The sequence below is a fragment of the Panulirus ornatus genome, chromosome 3, assembly GCF_036320965.1.
Source record: "Panulirus ornatus isolate Po-2019 chromosome 3, ASM3632096v1, whole genome shotgun sequence".
Classification (NCBI taxonomy): Eukaryota; Metazoa; Arthropoda; class Malacostraca; order Decapoda; family Palinuridae; genus Panulirus; species Panulirus ornatus.
Genome location: NC_092226.1, coordinates 28,418,619 through 28,432,668, shown reverse-complemented (window position 1 = coordinate 28,432,668; position 14,050 = coordinate 28,418,619). Strand labels below are relative to the sequence as shown.

The 14,050-nt window shown below is 39.9% G+C and overlaps 1 protein-coding gene across 2 annotated transcripts in view; it reads right to left on the bottom strand.

Annotated features, from left to right (window-relative positions):
- Positions 1 to 14,050, bottom strand: part of LOC139761649 (succinate-semialdehyde dehydrogenase, mitochondrial-like) — a 228,420-nt gene that overhangs the window by 95,372 nt on the left and 118,998 nt on the right. For both annotated transcript variants that reach the window (XM_071685965.1, XM_071685955.1), the window contains exon 4: positions 6,153 to 6,323. In XM_071685965.1, the coding sequence (XP_071542066.1) occupies positions 6,153 to 6,323 (171 nt within the window). The remainder of the gene's footprint in view (positions 1 to 6,152; positions 6,324 to 14,050) is intronic.

Below are 14,050 nucleotides of genomic sequence, written 5' to 3'. Positions count from 1 at the left end.
CAGCCTGGTGGAATCTACAATCTGCAACATAAAAAAGAATGCAGAGAAAATTTGAAGTGCTAGGGCCCAATAGGGCCCACTACTCCACTGCCTGCCAAGGGTTAGAAATTCACATACAGAGAAGATGGAGAAAATGCTTTCATTTTACATCAAGCATGAGATGAAGAAGAAAGGCAGCATTATTAAGTTCCAGTTCAAGTCTAAAGCTATGAAGATTTATGAGTATTCATGTTAAGATGAACCAGAACCAGAGCAGTTTCAAGCATGTGGAGGATGGCTATATTAGTTTATTTGGTCATAAAAAAGAATGCAGAGAAAATTTCAAGTGCTGAGGTCCATTATTCTTCTGCCTGCCATGTTATTCACAAAGGTTAGAAATTCATATATGGAGAAGATGGAGAAAATGAGCCATAGCAGTTTCAAATATGTAACGGATGGCTTGATAAGTTCATTCAGTGTCAGAAGCAACATAACATGAAGGCAAAGGGAAATTCTGCCAGTGCTACATGAGCCTTCTCTTTGTGTCAGGTTTTCACAGTTCATAACTGCCACATAAAGCATGGGATGGGCAATTTCTAAATAATTCAATATACAGTAAACCCTTGATTTAACAGACAAATAGTGGGGAGAAAGTGTCTGTTAATGCCAAAAATGGGCCATTTTTTAATATAATATACTATATACAGGTGAGTTTGAATGGAGAAAAACTGGAGGAAGTGAAGTGTTTTAGATATCTGGGAGTGGATCTGTCAGCGGATGGAACCATGGAAGCGGAAGTGGATCATAGGGTGGGGGAGGGGGCGAAAATTTTGGGAGCCTTGAAGAATGTGTGGAAGTCGAGAACATTATCCCGGAAAGCAAAAATGGGTATGTTTGAAGGAATAGTAGTTCCAACAATGTTGTATGGTTGCGAGGCGTGGGCTATGGATAGAGTTGTGCACAGGAGGATGGATGTGCTGGAAATGAGATGTTTGAGGACAATGTGTGGTGTGAGGTGGTTTGATCGAGTAAGTAACGTAAGGGTAAGAGAGATGTGTGGAAATAAAAAGAGCGTGGTTGAGAGAGCAGAAGAGGGTGTTTTGAAATGGTTTGGGCACATGGAGAGAATGAGTGAGGAAAGATTGACCAAGAGGATATATGTGTCGGAGGTGGAGGGAACGAGGAGAAGAGGGAGACCAAATTGGAGGTGGAAAGATGGAGTGAAAAGGATTTTGTGTGATCGGGGCCTGAACATGCAGGAGGGTGAAAGGAGGGCAAGGAATAGAGTGAATTGGAGCGATGTGGTATACAGGGGTTGACGTGCTGTCAGTGGATTGAATCAAGGCATGTGAAGCGTCCGGGGTAAACCATGGAAAGCTGTGTAGGTATGTATATTTGCGTGTGTGGACGTGTGTATGTACATGTGTATGGGGGGAGTTGGGCCATTTCTTTCGTCTGTTTCCTTGCGCTACCTCACAAACGCGGGAGACAGCGACAAAGTATAAAAAAAAAAAAAAAAAAATATACAGTAATACAATTTACAGTTCACACGCTTTCTTTTAACTCCTCTATTGCTTGATGCCCTTTTGAATTTTAAGGAATGCAAAATTGCTTAATGAATAAAGTCACAATTCTCTGTATACAACCTGACCACATGGTAGCTTGAGACAGAAACAAAGTGAGTATACCCAACACTACCAAAAACAAGTGCAATATGAAATGCGCATGGTGCAGCAAGAGATTTTTTTTTCAAATTAAGATCAAATTATGTATAATCATTTGCCTGGTCCATTAAATCCGAAATCTGTTAAATTGGGGTCCACTGAATCGAGGGTTTACTGTACTGAAAATGAAACTTAAATAACAGCAAATTTCCCCAAGCATTTAGGATAGTAGAAGTTTTACTGTGAGTGTGTGAGTAAAGGCACTACATTTGTTTTACTGTACTTATGTGTGTGCGTAGAAAGACTTTTGTCTTCCTTCCTTTCAATGGATAAAGAGTAACGAGAGCAGAATACAGGCAAACCTTGTGTACCATGAGCATTAAGCAAACTCAAAACTGTGCTGTGAAATATAAAAAAGCTAAAATGCACAAGCTCATATGGCCACGGTACAGTTTACTGACAGTTAACATGTAATGCCCCCACATGGAGTAGCAAAGGGGGCTTTCTAAGTCCTGCACAAGCAATATAAAGAGAGAATGGATTTCTGGGTCAGAGAGTAAAAAGAAAAGGAACAACATTCATTTTATGAAACTCTCTCCCTTCTTTTGCCTTGTCACTCTTGACATACACTCCTTTGAACTTCTACCATCTGGCAGGTTTATACAACTGTCTCAGCACCAGTTGACTACACTTTCCTGTTGCATATTAACCATAATGGTAATTTCCTAGTGTCTTGTCAGCTTGACCCCATTCTCCTGATTTCCTTACTGCTTGACTTGCAATTGTAAGTTCCATCATGTCATGCAACCTTATGACTGGTTTCCATTTCCAAGCTTTATTTTCTTTATCTGGAAGATGTTCCTCTTTCAGGTCAAAGATTAATATGGACTTGTGCCTAAAAGGCTCCCACTGTACAATACACCTCATTTGCATGATCCCATCATCTTTCTCTTTTTAACTTCTATCATGCAAGGACCTCTTACTTATCCTTTAACTTAACTAAAACCTGCCTTTTCATTACTTCACATCAGTTTTGAACTGCTTGTGCCCTCATATGTCTGTCATCCATCCTAACTTTATAGACAATCATATCCAGTACTCAAATCTGCCATCTTTTCAAATTTGTAATACTTTTCATCTGTCTCTCACTCTGCTTCAGACTATCCAGTATTTCTATGACTTGGTTCCTCTTCATTTTTAGCTCTGTGGTTTTCTTTAGTCTTAGACTCATCACTTACTTGGTTATATACAACTTCATCCCTAGGTTTCAGTTCCTCAGCTTTGTGATTTTCTTGAAATTACCTATTTCTACTGTCCTAAGCTTTGTGGTTTTCTTTTAATTACCAATTTCTACTGTATGGTAAACAAGTTTTACACTTGTGCAGCCCTCTCTTGAATTCTTTCTACTATCACACAGTTTTTAAATTAAACTTCTGTATGATGTCCACTTACTATTTCTCCATGCAATTAAGTTCATTCATCCACTACTCTTGTACTATAAAAGTACTTCTCTACACTCTCTAACAATTACAAAGGAAGGAATAATGACTGAAAAAGATGAAAAAGAACAGCTCCTGAGAATAAAAAATTTCTGAATCAGACAGCCTCGAGCAGGTAAACTAAAGACTGCTCAAAGGAAGCAATACAAAAGAACTTATTCTAACATAAGACAGGACACTTTTTCAGTTATAGGGGTGAATAACACAAGTCTCTCAGATTATTTCACAGAAATCACTAACTGCATAAAATGGAAATGAATGGATGTGAACATAATACAGCAAAAGAGACAAACGATGGGTTGAATTATATACGTTTTCACCATGTTAAATCAGAGTCAATAGAGATAATTGAAAGCATTCTAAACACAAATAGGAATGAGATCTTCAGACAAAATAACCTATTTCTAAATACAAAAATATACTGGACAAGGTTGGGCCAAATAATCTTTGAGCACATACCATGGACAGAGAAAATATGTACAAAAAGGAATATACCTAGGGAAAGAAAACTATAGATGAAAAGAAGAAAGATATGGGAAAAGAAGAAAAGGATTGCAATAAGAGAAATGAAAATACAAGAAATGGATGAGAAATAGAGTGCAGCTGTAGAAATAAGGAAATCACACAGAAGAGAACAGAAAATTAATGAAAAAAGTTATACAAAACATGGATAGAAATCCTATTTACTAAATTTAATCACACATGAACAAAGCAAAACACATGAAAAAATGAACTGTTAACTATTATCAAGATATACGTTCAGGCCAAGAAAAATCAGCTCCAGGACCAAATGAAATCCCGGCTATAATCCTAAAAAGGAAACAAAATTAGCAATAGCAAAATCAATGGTGTTATTATCGAGGCAAGGTCTTGTGAAAGTAAAATTGCAGACATTTACATTATGCTATATGTATAGACCAGTAAGCTTGAATTTGCATGTACTAACAGTCTTTGGAAAAGTGATAAAAATGACAAATACTATAATCTCTATATTCAAGAGCACTTAAAAGAATCAAGACCAACATGGATTTGTGATAGGAAAAAGTTTGCAAACCCAATTATTTACCTCATGACAATGATATATATATATGAAAGTTTAATTAATGAAATAAGATGAAAACTGTTGTTTTACTTTGCAAAATTATTTGACAAAGCACAACACAGAATTTTGCTAAAGAAATTAGCTAAAAAAATATCAGGGCTAAGAAAGGAAGGTGAAAAAGTTTCTAAGAGACAGAAAGTTCAAAGTGGGTGCAAATGGAACCATGTCTAAGGAGGTAGATGTCTTACCTGAGGTACAACAAGAAATGGTATTAGCCTCAGTACCCCTACATTAGAATAAGAAATCAACACTAAAGTAAAGGAAAGAATAGTTAGGAGCTCTGCTGATGACATCAAAGTAAAATGACTGGGCCAGAAGCTGATCAAAAGGAGTTGAAAACTGACAATTTGAAGATGGGCAGAAGTGAAGTTGATGAAAATATAATTTGAACAAATATGATATGGAACAAGGAGGAACACATAGGTGGTAACATATACAGGCCCAACAAAGACAGTACCATACAAAGATCCAATAGAGAAGGTGAGAGAAAGTGGAACAAATGTAAAAGATGGTGTCATCACCAGTGAGAAAGTAAATATCAGAGAACATACTGAAAAAATATGATATGAAACAAGGAAGAATACATAGGTGGTAACATATACAGGCCCAACAAAGACAGTACCATACAAAGGCCCAACAGAGAAACTGACAAAAATTGGAACAAATGTAAAAGATTTTGTGTCATCACTAGTGAGAAAGGAAATATCATAGAACATATTGAGAAGATAATACTATCAGGTAGAGTGATGAATGGTATGGTTCTGAGAACTTTTAATACATGAGATTGAAACCCACTAATAAAAAGCAAAACTGAATTGCAATCTGCTGTATATTCACCAAAAACAAAACAAAGAGAAATAAGAAAGGGAGAATTCAGAAGCAATTCATGAGCCAAATGAAGTGGTGGAACATATGAATTACAATCAAAGGCTAAAAAAATACAACTATAGAGCCAAGAAAAGATACATGATAATCTTTGACTGGCAACAGACTGAAGGTATAAAAGAAAATTTGTAAAACCTACTGCCTCTCAACAAAGAAGATACCATGGAACACTACAGAACATACCAAAAAACAGATTAGTCAACCGTACAACTCAACCAGGAAGCTGCATGACAATTCATTACACTGCAGGAGAAATAAGATACATGGATGGACCAACTAAGGAAAAACATAAAAAAGAATGCTTGACAAAGGGTAGAGAGCAGTCCCAGATGAACCAAGAACAGACAATTATGTAATGCAACTGACAGGTGAGATGAACAGTCTTATTCATCAAGCAAGATGTGTTTTAAGGGCTTCAAGCTAGCCCTGCCATCATGGCTCAATTTCATCTTAGGCACTTGTATGTACTATCCCCACCGTCATGCACCCCTATGGACAGAAAAGGTGTGGTCCCATACCACTGGCAAGCCCTGTTTCCACAACTCCAACAATATAAGGCAAGTTGTCCTGTATATAATCCCTAATATATAACTCTACTACCTACTACCAAGCCATCAGCAACTGCATACATCCCTTTCAGTATGACACTACCATAACCTAATACTCCTGATCTCTCTGTACTCCATCCTCCTGCCCCACCTGGCATCTCCCACCCTCTATCATATGACTGTACTTTTTATTTCTAACCCTCTTTTCCCTCAGTCCATGATGCCAGTGAATACTCTACTGAATTCCATCCTGCTCTTAAGTTTCTCTGCCTGCCCAAGCACTTGCAGCTCGATGACTCCAAAGCACATATAATCATAAATGGACACCCCGTTATATCATAATCGAAAGCACCAATTCCTTTTCTTTCCCTTAACACATTTGTGTGTGTTCTTAGGCCTGCTTAAGTGTATAAAAATATGTAAAGCAAAATAATGTTAGTCAAAATACAGGTATGTTTCTAAGGTAAAAACTTACGTATATTCTTCTAGCTTCTTCAGAATACCACTCCAAAAAGGAACTTCCATACGCAATTTCTCCTCGTGCCTCTACCAATGGCTTGCCAGCCTCGGCAGTCATTATCAATGCAAGGTCCTCTTTGTGTTCTTCCATCAAGTTGTGCCACTTGCGCAAAAGAAGTGACCGCTCCTGTTTTAATAAGAAGTGCATAAGGGGCAATCTAATGCAGCAAATCAAACATCAATTATTCATACCATCAATCCTTACCGTGAAGATGATATCAAGACTGTCAAGCAAGATTTACACATTTTGTGAAGAAGTCATATCATGCAAAACCTACAGAACTTGAGGAACAAAACAAAGAAGAGTATGCCATTTGATGTTCCAATGGTGTGGAGGGAGGGGAAAGACCATACCACAGGCTGTTATTTCCGCATGACAGATCTGAAGGGAATCAATTGCAAAATAAGTCATGTTCATTATCAAGATGTTCCATCAGCAATAAAACCAGTCCCCCATGGTCCAGGTGTTCCTGTTTCTGAACTTGATGTCAACATGGTATTGTCGTCCAAATCTGAGGCTGGGGATGCGACTGATGAAGATAAGTCTGGTACGTGTTCAAAACCTACAGAACTGGAGGAACAAAACAAAGAGGAGTATACTATTTGGTGTTCCAATGGTGTGGAAGGATGGGAAAGACCATACCACAGACTGTTATTTCTGCATGACAGATCTGCAGGGAATCAACCACAAAATAAGTTTCATGTTCATTATCCAGATGTTCCATCAGCAATAAAACCAGTCCCCCATGGTTCAGGTGTTCCTGTTTCTGAACCTGATGTCAACGTGGAATTGTCCTCCAAATCTGAGGCTGGAGATGCGACTGATGAAGATAAGTCTAGTACATTTGAGCCAGGACAGGAGGATCAACCAGTACCACTGAGCTAAGCTGAGGTCAATGATCTGACATGAGGCTTGAACCTGTCCAAGGAGTCTTATCAGCTGTTAGAAAACATTCTTTTGGTACAGAAACTGCGAGTAAGAGTTCCAAAAATTCTTTTCAACTGATAAAGCATCTTCGCTAGTCTACCACAACAACATTGCTGACCTGACCAAATCAATGGGTTTGAAGTATGACTCTACAGAATGGAGACTTTTCGTTAATTCTTCAAGTAGAAATCTTAAAACGAGGTGCACACGTAAGTAAAAATGCACTTCCTCAGATCTCATCTGGACTATTTTCCAAAGAATTGTAGTGACTTCAGTGAAGAGCAGGGGGAACGTTTTCACAAGGACTTCCAAGTAATGGAGGAATGCTATCAAGGCCGATGGGATATCAACTTCCTGGCCGACTACTGCTGGTGTCTAAAAAGGGATGTGGTGTCCGCCAAGCACAAGCGAAAGTCCTTGAAGAGGCCATTCATCCCTGATTAGTCTATTTTTGTATTTTGTATCTTTCTTTAGATCTATATGAACAACCTGCAAGGTCTGCATGTATATAGCAGTTACATTATTCCACTGATGAATGATGATGATAATGATGAAAAGAGACAGGGATTACAGGATGCAGGGGGGTCACCTGTCACAATACTGGGACCAAAAAAAGACCACAAAGGTGTTGCAAAAGATGGAAAATTCGTAGGACCCTCCAAATTACTTGACACTGGAATAATGGCTGCTGGTTTGGTAAGTCTGATGAGAGTTGTGCTGGGGTTGGCAGTCTTCTTAAAGAATCTTGTTATTGGTCCTAGATTCATCTTCCCCAATATATCCTTGGAAAGTTTTTTGTAAGGAAGTAGAAGCTCCTCAAACTCTCTTTATGCATGGAACTGTGCTCCACAAAAGGATCCACTTCAAATACTTCATCAGCAAGTGCCTTTGACGTTTGGATTATTTCTGCTAGCTTTTTCTCTGTCAGCCAAAGTTTTAACTATGCTAGTTTATCATCACCTTTGCTTGCCTCAGTAGTGCCATAAACCCCTCAGAATGTGAGTCAAGAAGTTCCTCCACTTCCACCACTTGCATGTCATCAAAGCCCTCACCTGCAATTTTGTGTGTCAACTGCACAATCCTTTGCACCTCTGAAATGACAGGAAAAGCCTTCAGCGTCATTCACCAGTGCATTCCACAAATTCCTCCAAACTTCATCCCACGTTATCTGTTTAATTTCAAGTAAAGCATTTTTTGTTAATACAAAGATTGCTTTAGTTTTTCCAACGATCATTCGTCTTGAGAGAAGAATCAACCTCCATATGGTCAAAAATTCCAGTACGGGTGCTGAGGATGTGGCAAGACTTAATGATGTAATCAAACCTTGATCCATTAGATGCAGGGGTAAGGTGGTGTTGGGAGGAAGAAAGAGTACCTCTATATTGGAGTGAGTGAACTGCAGACTTTAAGCTGCACAAACAGCACTTTAAATGCAAGGTTCTTTGATATCAGGTATCTTCCCACCTCATGGACAAAGCAGTTACCCACACCCTCTAGTTGGAGTGCCAGAGCACCGGAAGAAAAATTTCTATTTGTTTCTGTGAGGGTACAGAGATTCAGAACACATGCAGAAGCACAGAACTGAACTTAAGGTCACCAGCAGCATTTCCACACAAGAAGGATAAGGCAGGTCTTCAGTCAACTTGAACCCCAGAGCGGTGTATTTTTCCCAATGACAACAAGGTGTGGCTAGGCATTTCCTTCCCCCCAAATGGCTTGTTTTGTAGACTTGCTCTTGCTTATATACCTATTTCTTAATCAGTTACTTGAACTGTGAAAGAAATTTTCCACAGCAACATGGTCAACTGATGTGGCTTCCCCTGATAACCAAAGGTTGTGCATGCTAAACCTATGATTGAAGTTCAAAAACCAACCTCTACTAGCCATAAAAGTCTTACTTGTTAACCTGAGCTGCTGTCCACTTAGCATATACATTTCTGATGATCAACATCAGTTCACAATCTCAGTGCATTTTTCATGCATTCTGTGCTTTGAGTCAGAGTTACATGGGACACTTTAGCACTTTTTAGGGCATGAGCTATAATATTCACTTGACCATTGTCCAAACCTCTCTCAACATATGTCACTGTGGACTCATTAACAATGTCTGCCTGAAGATGCAAGAGATTCATCATGATTTAATCATTATTCAAATCCATTTTCTCACTCCTTGACATCAATTTCTTTTGTCTTTTCACCACACTCACAGTTTTGCTAATCAAATAGTGCTTTGGAGGCATGAAGGCATGATATGATAAAAAACAGCACTTCAAGGTACAAACAGGCAGACCACACTAACAGCTACAATATAATCACAATACGGGTCATTATCCTGGATGCAGAGTTCAGAGGCATAATACAAAAATACAAATTAATTCAAACAGCAATAGACCACTGGGTCCTTTTGAGGCTGTTTGCAATACGGGAAGATACAGAAACTCACAGATTAGTATGGTAAAAGTTAGAAGGTATATAGAAAATTTGTTCTAATGAACAAATCTATACTTCTGCTTTCTACTAAATGGCAAATCATTCCATATGTTGACAAAACTGTTGGAGAAAAAGAGCTTTGCTTCATTAGAGATAAAATGATTCCTATTACTGCCAGTAAGAGGATGGGCTCGGGTAGTACAGTCATGGCCCCTTCCATGATCCCTGCAAATCTATGGCATCTCTAGCTACACTTTACTGTAAGACTGCTACCAGTGAGAAGAAGGGCTCCCACTACCCCAACTAACTCAAGGATTATCCCTTCCCCTGCCCTTGGAGCAACCCATTAGGTAGTGGCTGTTGACAACAGCCGCCTAGGGTGGTACTACTGTCCTGACTGAGGGGCATTAAAGTGGTGACCAGAACCATCTTACACTCTCCATGTCAAGATTGCTGGTCTTACTTTCTGTCTAATCAAAATGGGACTACTGGGCTAGTCCTACCATCTTTTACAAGCACCATACACCTACTCAAGCCTCATTTATTATGATTACTTTTTTAATGTAAGTACTTTTGCCAATTCCTTTCCACTCAAATATTTCTAAGTATCACTATGACAGAGTCTGTCAAATCTATGGCCTCTAGTCCAAAGCATCAAGAGGGTGCTTAAAATCTCCAGATTTCTGCCTAACTCTACTGCCCCTCCCACAACCTTTCCCTCTCTGCAAAACCTTTCTCCTTTTCTATTCACTATAAAAACATTAGTGGTCTCTCTAGTTACCTCTCCTCAGTTGAACCATCTGTCTAGTACCTTTTCTAATAACTTGCTTCTGTCTGAGACAGTTGCCTAGTGATGTCCTCATTAGTCCTTTTTTCATATTTAACTATAATCTCCACCCACGATTCCAATTCAAAGGTGGTATTTGTGCTTATTCTAACATCAACACACCGTTACATGCCTCATGGACCTTGAGTCTCCAAACTTTGATGTTATATGGCTCAAGTTCTGTCTCCTACTTCCACACTTTTCCTCTGTTTTGCCTAATGATCCCCTAATTCTATGAATTCTATAACCTTCTTCGACTGCCTAAACTCCTACCACGAGACTGTGACATCCTCTCCCCCACAAGCTGAGATCCTCTACCTTCGGGATTTCAACTTTCACCATAGGGTATGGTTGAATTCCTCCCATACACATGGTGGAGGGATTGAAGCCCCTCACATTCTCCATTCTCAGTGATCTAAAGCAAATTATTTCCCACCCTACCCATATTCCTGCTCACTGTAATCACTCTCCTAATACTCTGGATTTGTTTTTCACTTTTAGTCCATTCCGCTGTAAATACAAAAACTTGCCCCTAATCAGTTTATCTGATAACACTCTCATAAATGTATCTATTTCAATGGCACCTCCCCCTCCAGCAGCCCCTTCTAAGCATAAATACTGCCATCTGAACATAGCTGACTGGAATAACATGTGTAACTTCTTTTCTGACTTTTCTTTGGGTAAATTACTGTCTCTTATGTGGTGATGCTTTTGTCTCCACTCAACACAGAGCAGAGGTTATTCTTGCAGGATTGGAAGAATTTATACCCTCTCCCTCCAAGGCAACCTCTTCATTCAATCCATGGTTCAACCGTTCCTTATCTGAGGCCATTCAGGCGAGGGATCAGGCATATTGGGATTGGAAAAACTCTCCTTCCTTTGGCTCTTACTCAGCTTTAATCACTCCCAGTAATTGCAACAAGCATGTTATCCATGAGGCAAAGCATTCTTTTATTCAAAGGAAGTGTCATAACTTCTCTTCATCCACTAATTGGAGTGTCTCATCTTTAGCTAAAGGCATCTCAAACAACTTCTGTTGCTCTACCTTCCCTTCACTTTTCTGCTCTGACGGTACTAAAGCTCTCTCTCCTGTGGACAAAGCAACTCTCTTTGGTTCCTGTTTCTCCTCTAACTCCATTTTGGATGATTCTAACATTTCTTCACCCCCTGATGCTCCTCTTACTAATCCTATGCCCATTCTCATAATCTCTTTCTGGACTGTCCAAAAAGCGCCTCTTTCTCTGGACACAAGCAAGGCTTATGGTCCTAATGGCATTCATCCTGTGTACAGAAAGAGTGTGCCTCTGAACCTGCACCTGTGCTTGCTTGTCTGTTCTGCTTCTGTTTAAAAACCAAAACTTTTTCTCCTCCTTGGAAAATGCTTTGATACATCCCATCCCTATGAAGGGTGACCATTCTGAACCCTCTAGCTGTCATCCTACTGTTTTGACATCTACCATTTCCAAAGTCTTTGAATCCCTTCTCAACTCCCATATCCTCGAACACTTTGAAAAATCACAGTCTTCTCTCTGATCACCAGTATGGCTTCCGTAAGGTAAGATCCACTAGTGATATTCTTTCCTATCTTACAAATGTCTGGTCATCATCCCTGAAAGATTCTGGGGAGTCATGTGTAGTTGCCCTTAACATATCTAAGGCTTTTGACAGGGTGTGGCATTGGGGTCTCATCCCTAAGCGCCCCTCTTTTGGCTTTCCTCCCACACTTTGCTTCCTAATATCTAGCTTACTCTTTGGATGACCTATTTCTGTGGTTGTTGATGGATCAGCCTCCCCCTTTCTCCATCAACAACAGTGTCCCTCAAGGTTCTGTCCTGTCCCCTACACATTTTCTACTTTTCTTTAACGGTATCCTCTCCTCCAAAAATAATCCAATGCACTCATACGTTGACAACTAAACTCTGCACTCATTCACATCCTTCCATTCTGCTCCCTCTTCTCTCACTTGATCTGCAACTTGTCTTGACACAGCTTCCGCACCTCACCATGATCCATACAAACAATAAAAATCTTTACCACACAATCAATAACACAGTTGTCCCCTCTCTTAAGAAATCAAATTGCAATACCATCCACTCATCCTTGCCACATTTCATCCATTGTGAGACTTTCACCACCTCTTCTCCCTTCAGCAAACCATTCTCCATAACCCTCTCACTTTGCATAACAATCCAACCCAAAAAACCTACATCTGTCACCCTATCAAACACATTCAACAGTCCTTCAAAATACTACTCCACTCCTCCTTACCTCATTACCTGTTACCACTTCCTCTTTCGCCACTTAAACCTGTTACCACTTCCCCTTTTGCCCCTTAAACCAATGTTCCCATCTGTTCTCTTGTTTTTTGCACATTATTAACCTCCTTCCAAAACATCTTATTTTCCCAAAATTTTACTGATATTTGCTCACCCCCAACTCTCACGTGCCCTTTTTTTCAACCCCTGCACCCTGCACCTTCCTCTTGACCTTCCGCCACTTTATCCCATACATCCCTAATCATCAGCAACTATACTTATTCATCCCACCACTCACTAACCTTTCTAATCTGCGCACCTTCCATATTTTGTGTGCCACATGCATCTCTTGCACATGACAGCACTGCTTTCCTAAATACCTCCCATTCCTCACCCACTACCCTTGGCTCCTCTACTCTCACCTTTTGCCATTCTGTACTCAATCTCTCCTTGTATTTCTTCACAAAAGCCTCTTCTCTAAGGTCAATTACTTTCACAACTTTCTTCTCACCCATCTTGTTTCCCCTTTTCCTAAAGCTGTGATGTGCACTTTGTATTCCAGGAACACATACATCCCATGGTATGCATTTTGTTTACTGCTTCTCTACACTTTTCCTGTTTTTAACTAATATCTCTGGTTTTATCTATAGGTATACTTTTTCAACATGATTACAAATTTGTTAATTTTTTTTTTTTTTTTTTTTTTTTATACTTTGTCGCTGTCTCCCGTGTTTGCGAGGTAGCGCAAGGAAACAGACGAAAGAAATGGCCCAACCCCCCCCCCATACACATGTATATACATACGTCCACAAACGCAAATATACATACCTACACAGCTTTCCATGGTTTACCCCAGACGCTTCACATGCCTTGATTCAATCCACTGACAGCACGTCAACCCCGGTATACCACATCGATCCAATTCACTCTATTCCTTGCCCTCCTTTCACCCTCCTGCATGTTCAGGCCCCGATCACACAAAATCTTTTTCACTCCGTCTTTCCACCTCCAATTTGGTCTCCCTCTTCTCCTCGTTCCCTCCACCTCCGACACATATATCCTCTTGGTCAATCTTTCCTCACTCATTCTCTCCATGTGCCCAAACCACTTCAAAACACCCTCTTCTGCTCTCTCAACCACGCTCTTTTTATTTCCACACATCTCTCTTACCCTTACGTTACTCACTCGATCAAACCACCTCACACCACACATTGTCCTCAAACATCTCATTTCCAGCACATCCATCCTCCTGCGCACAACTCTATCCATAGCCCACGCCTCGCAACCATACAACATTGTTGGAACCACTATTCCTTCAAACATACCCATTTTTGCTTTCCGAGATAATGTTCTCGACTTCCACACATTCTTCAAGGCCCCCAGAATTTTCGCCCCCTCCCCCACCCTATGATCCA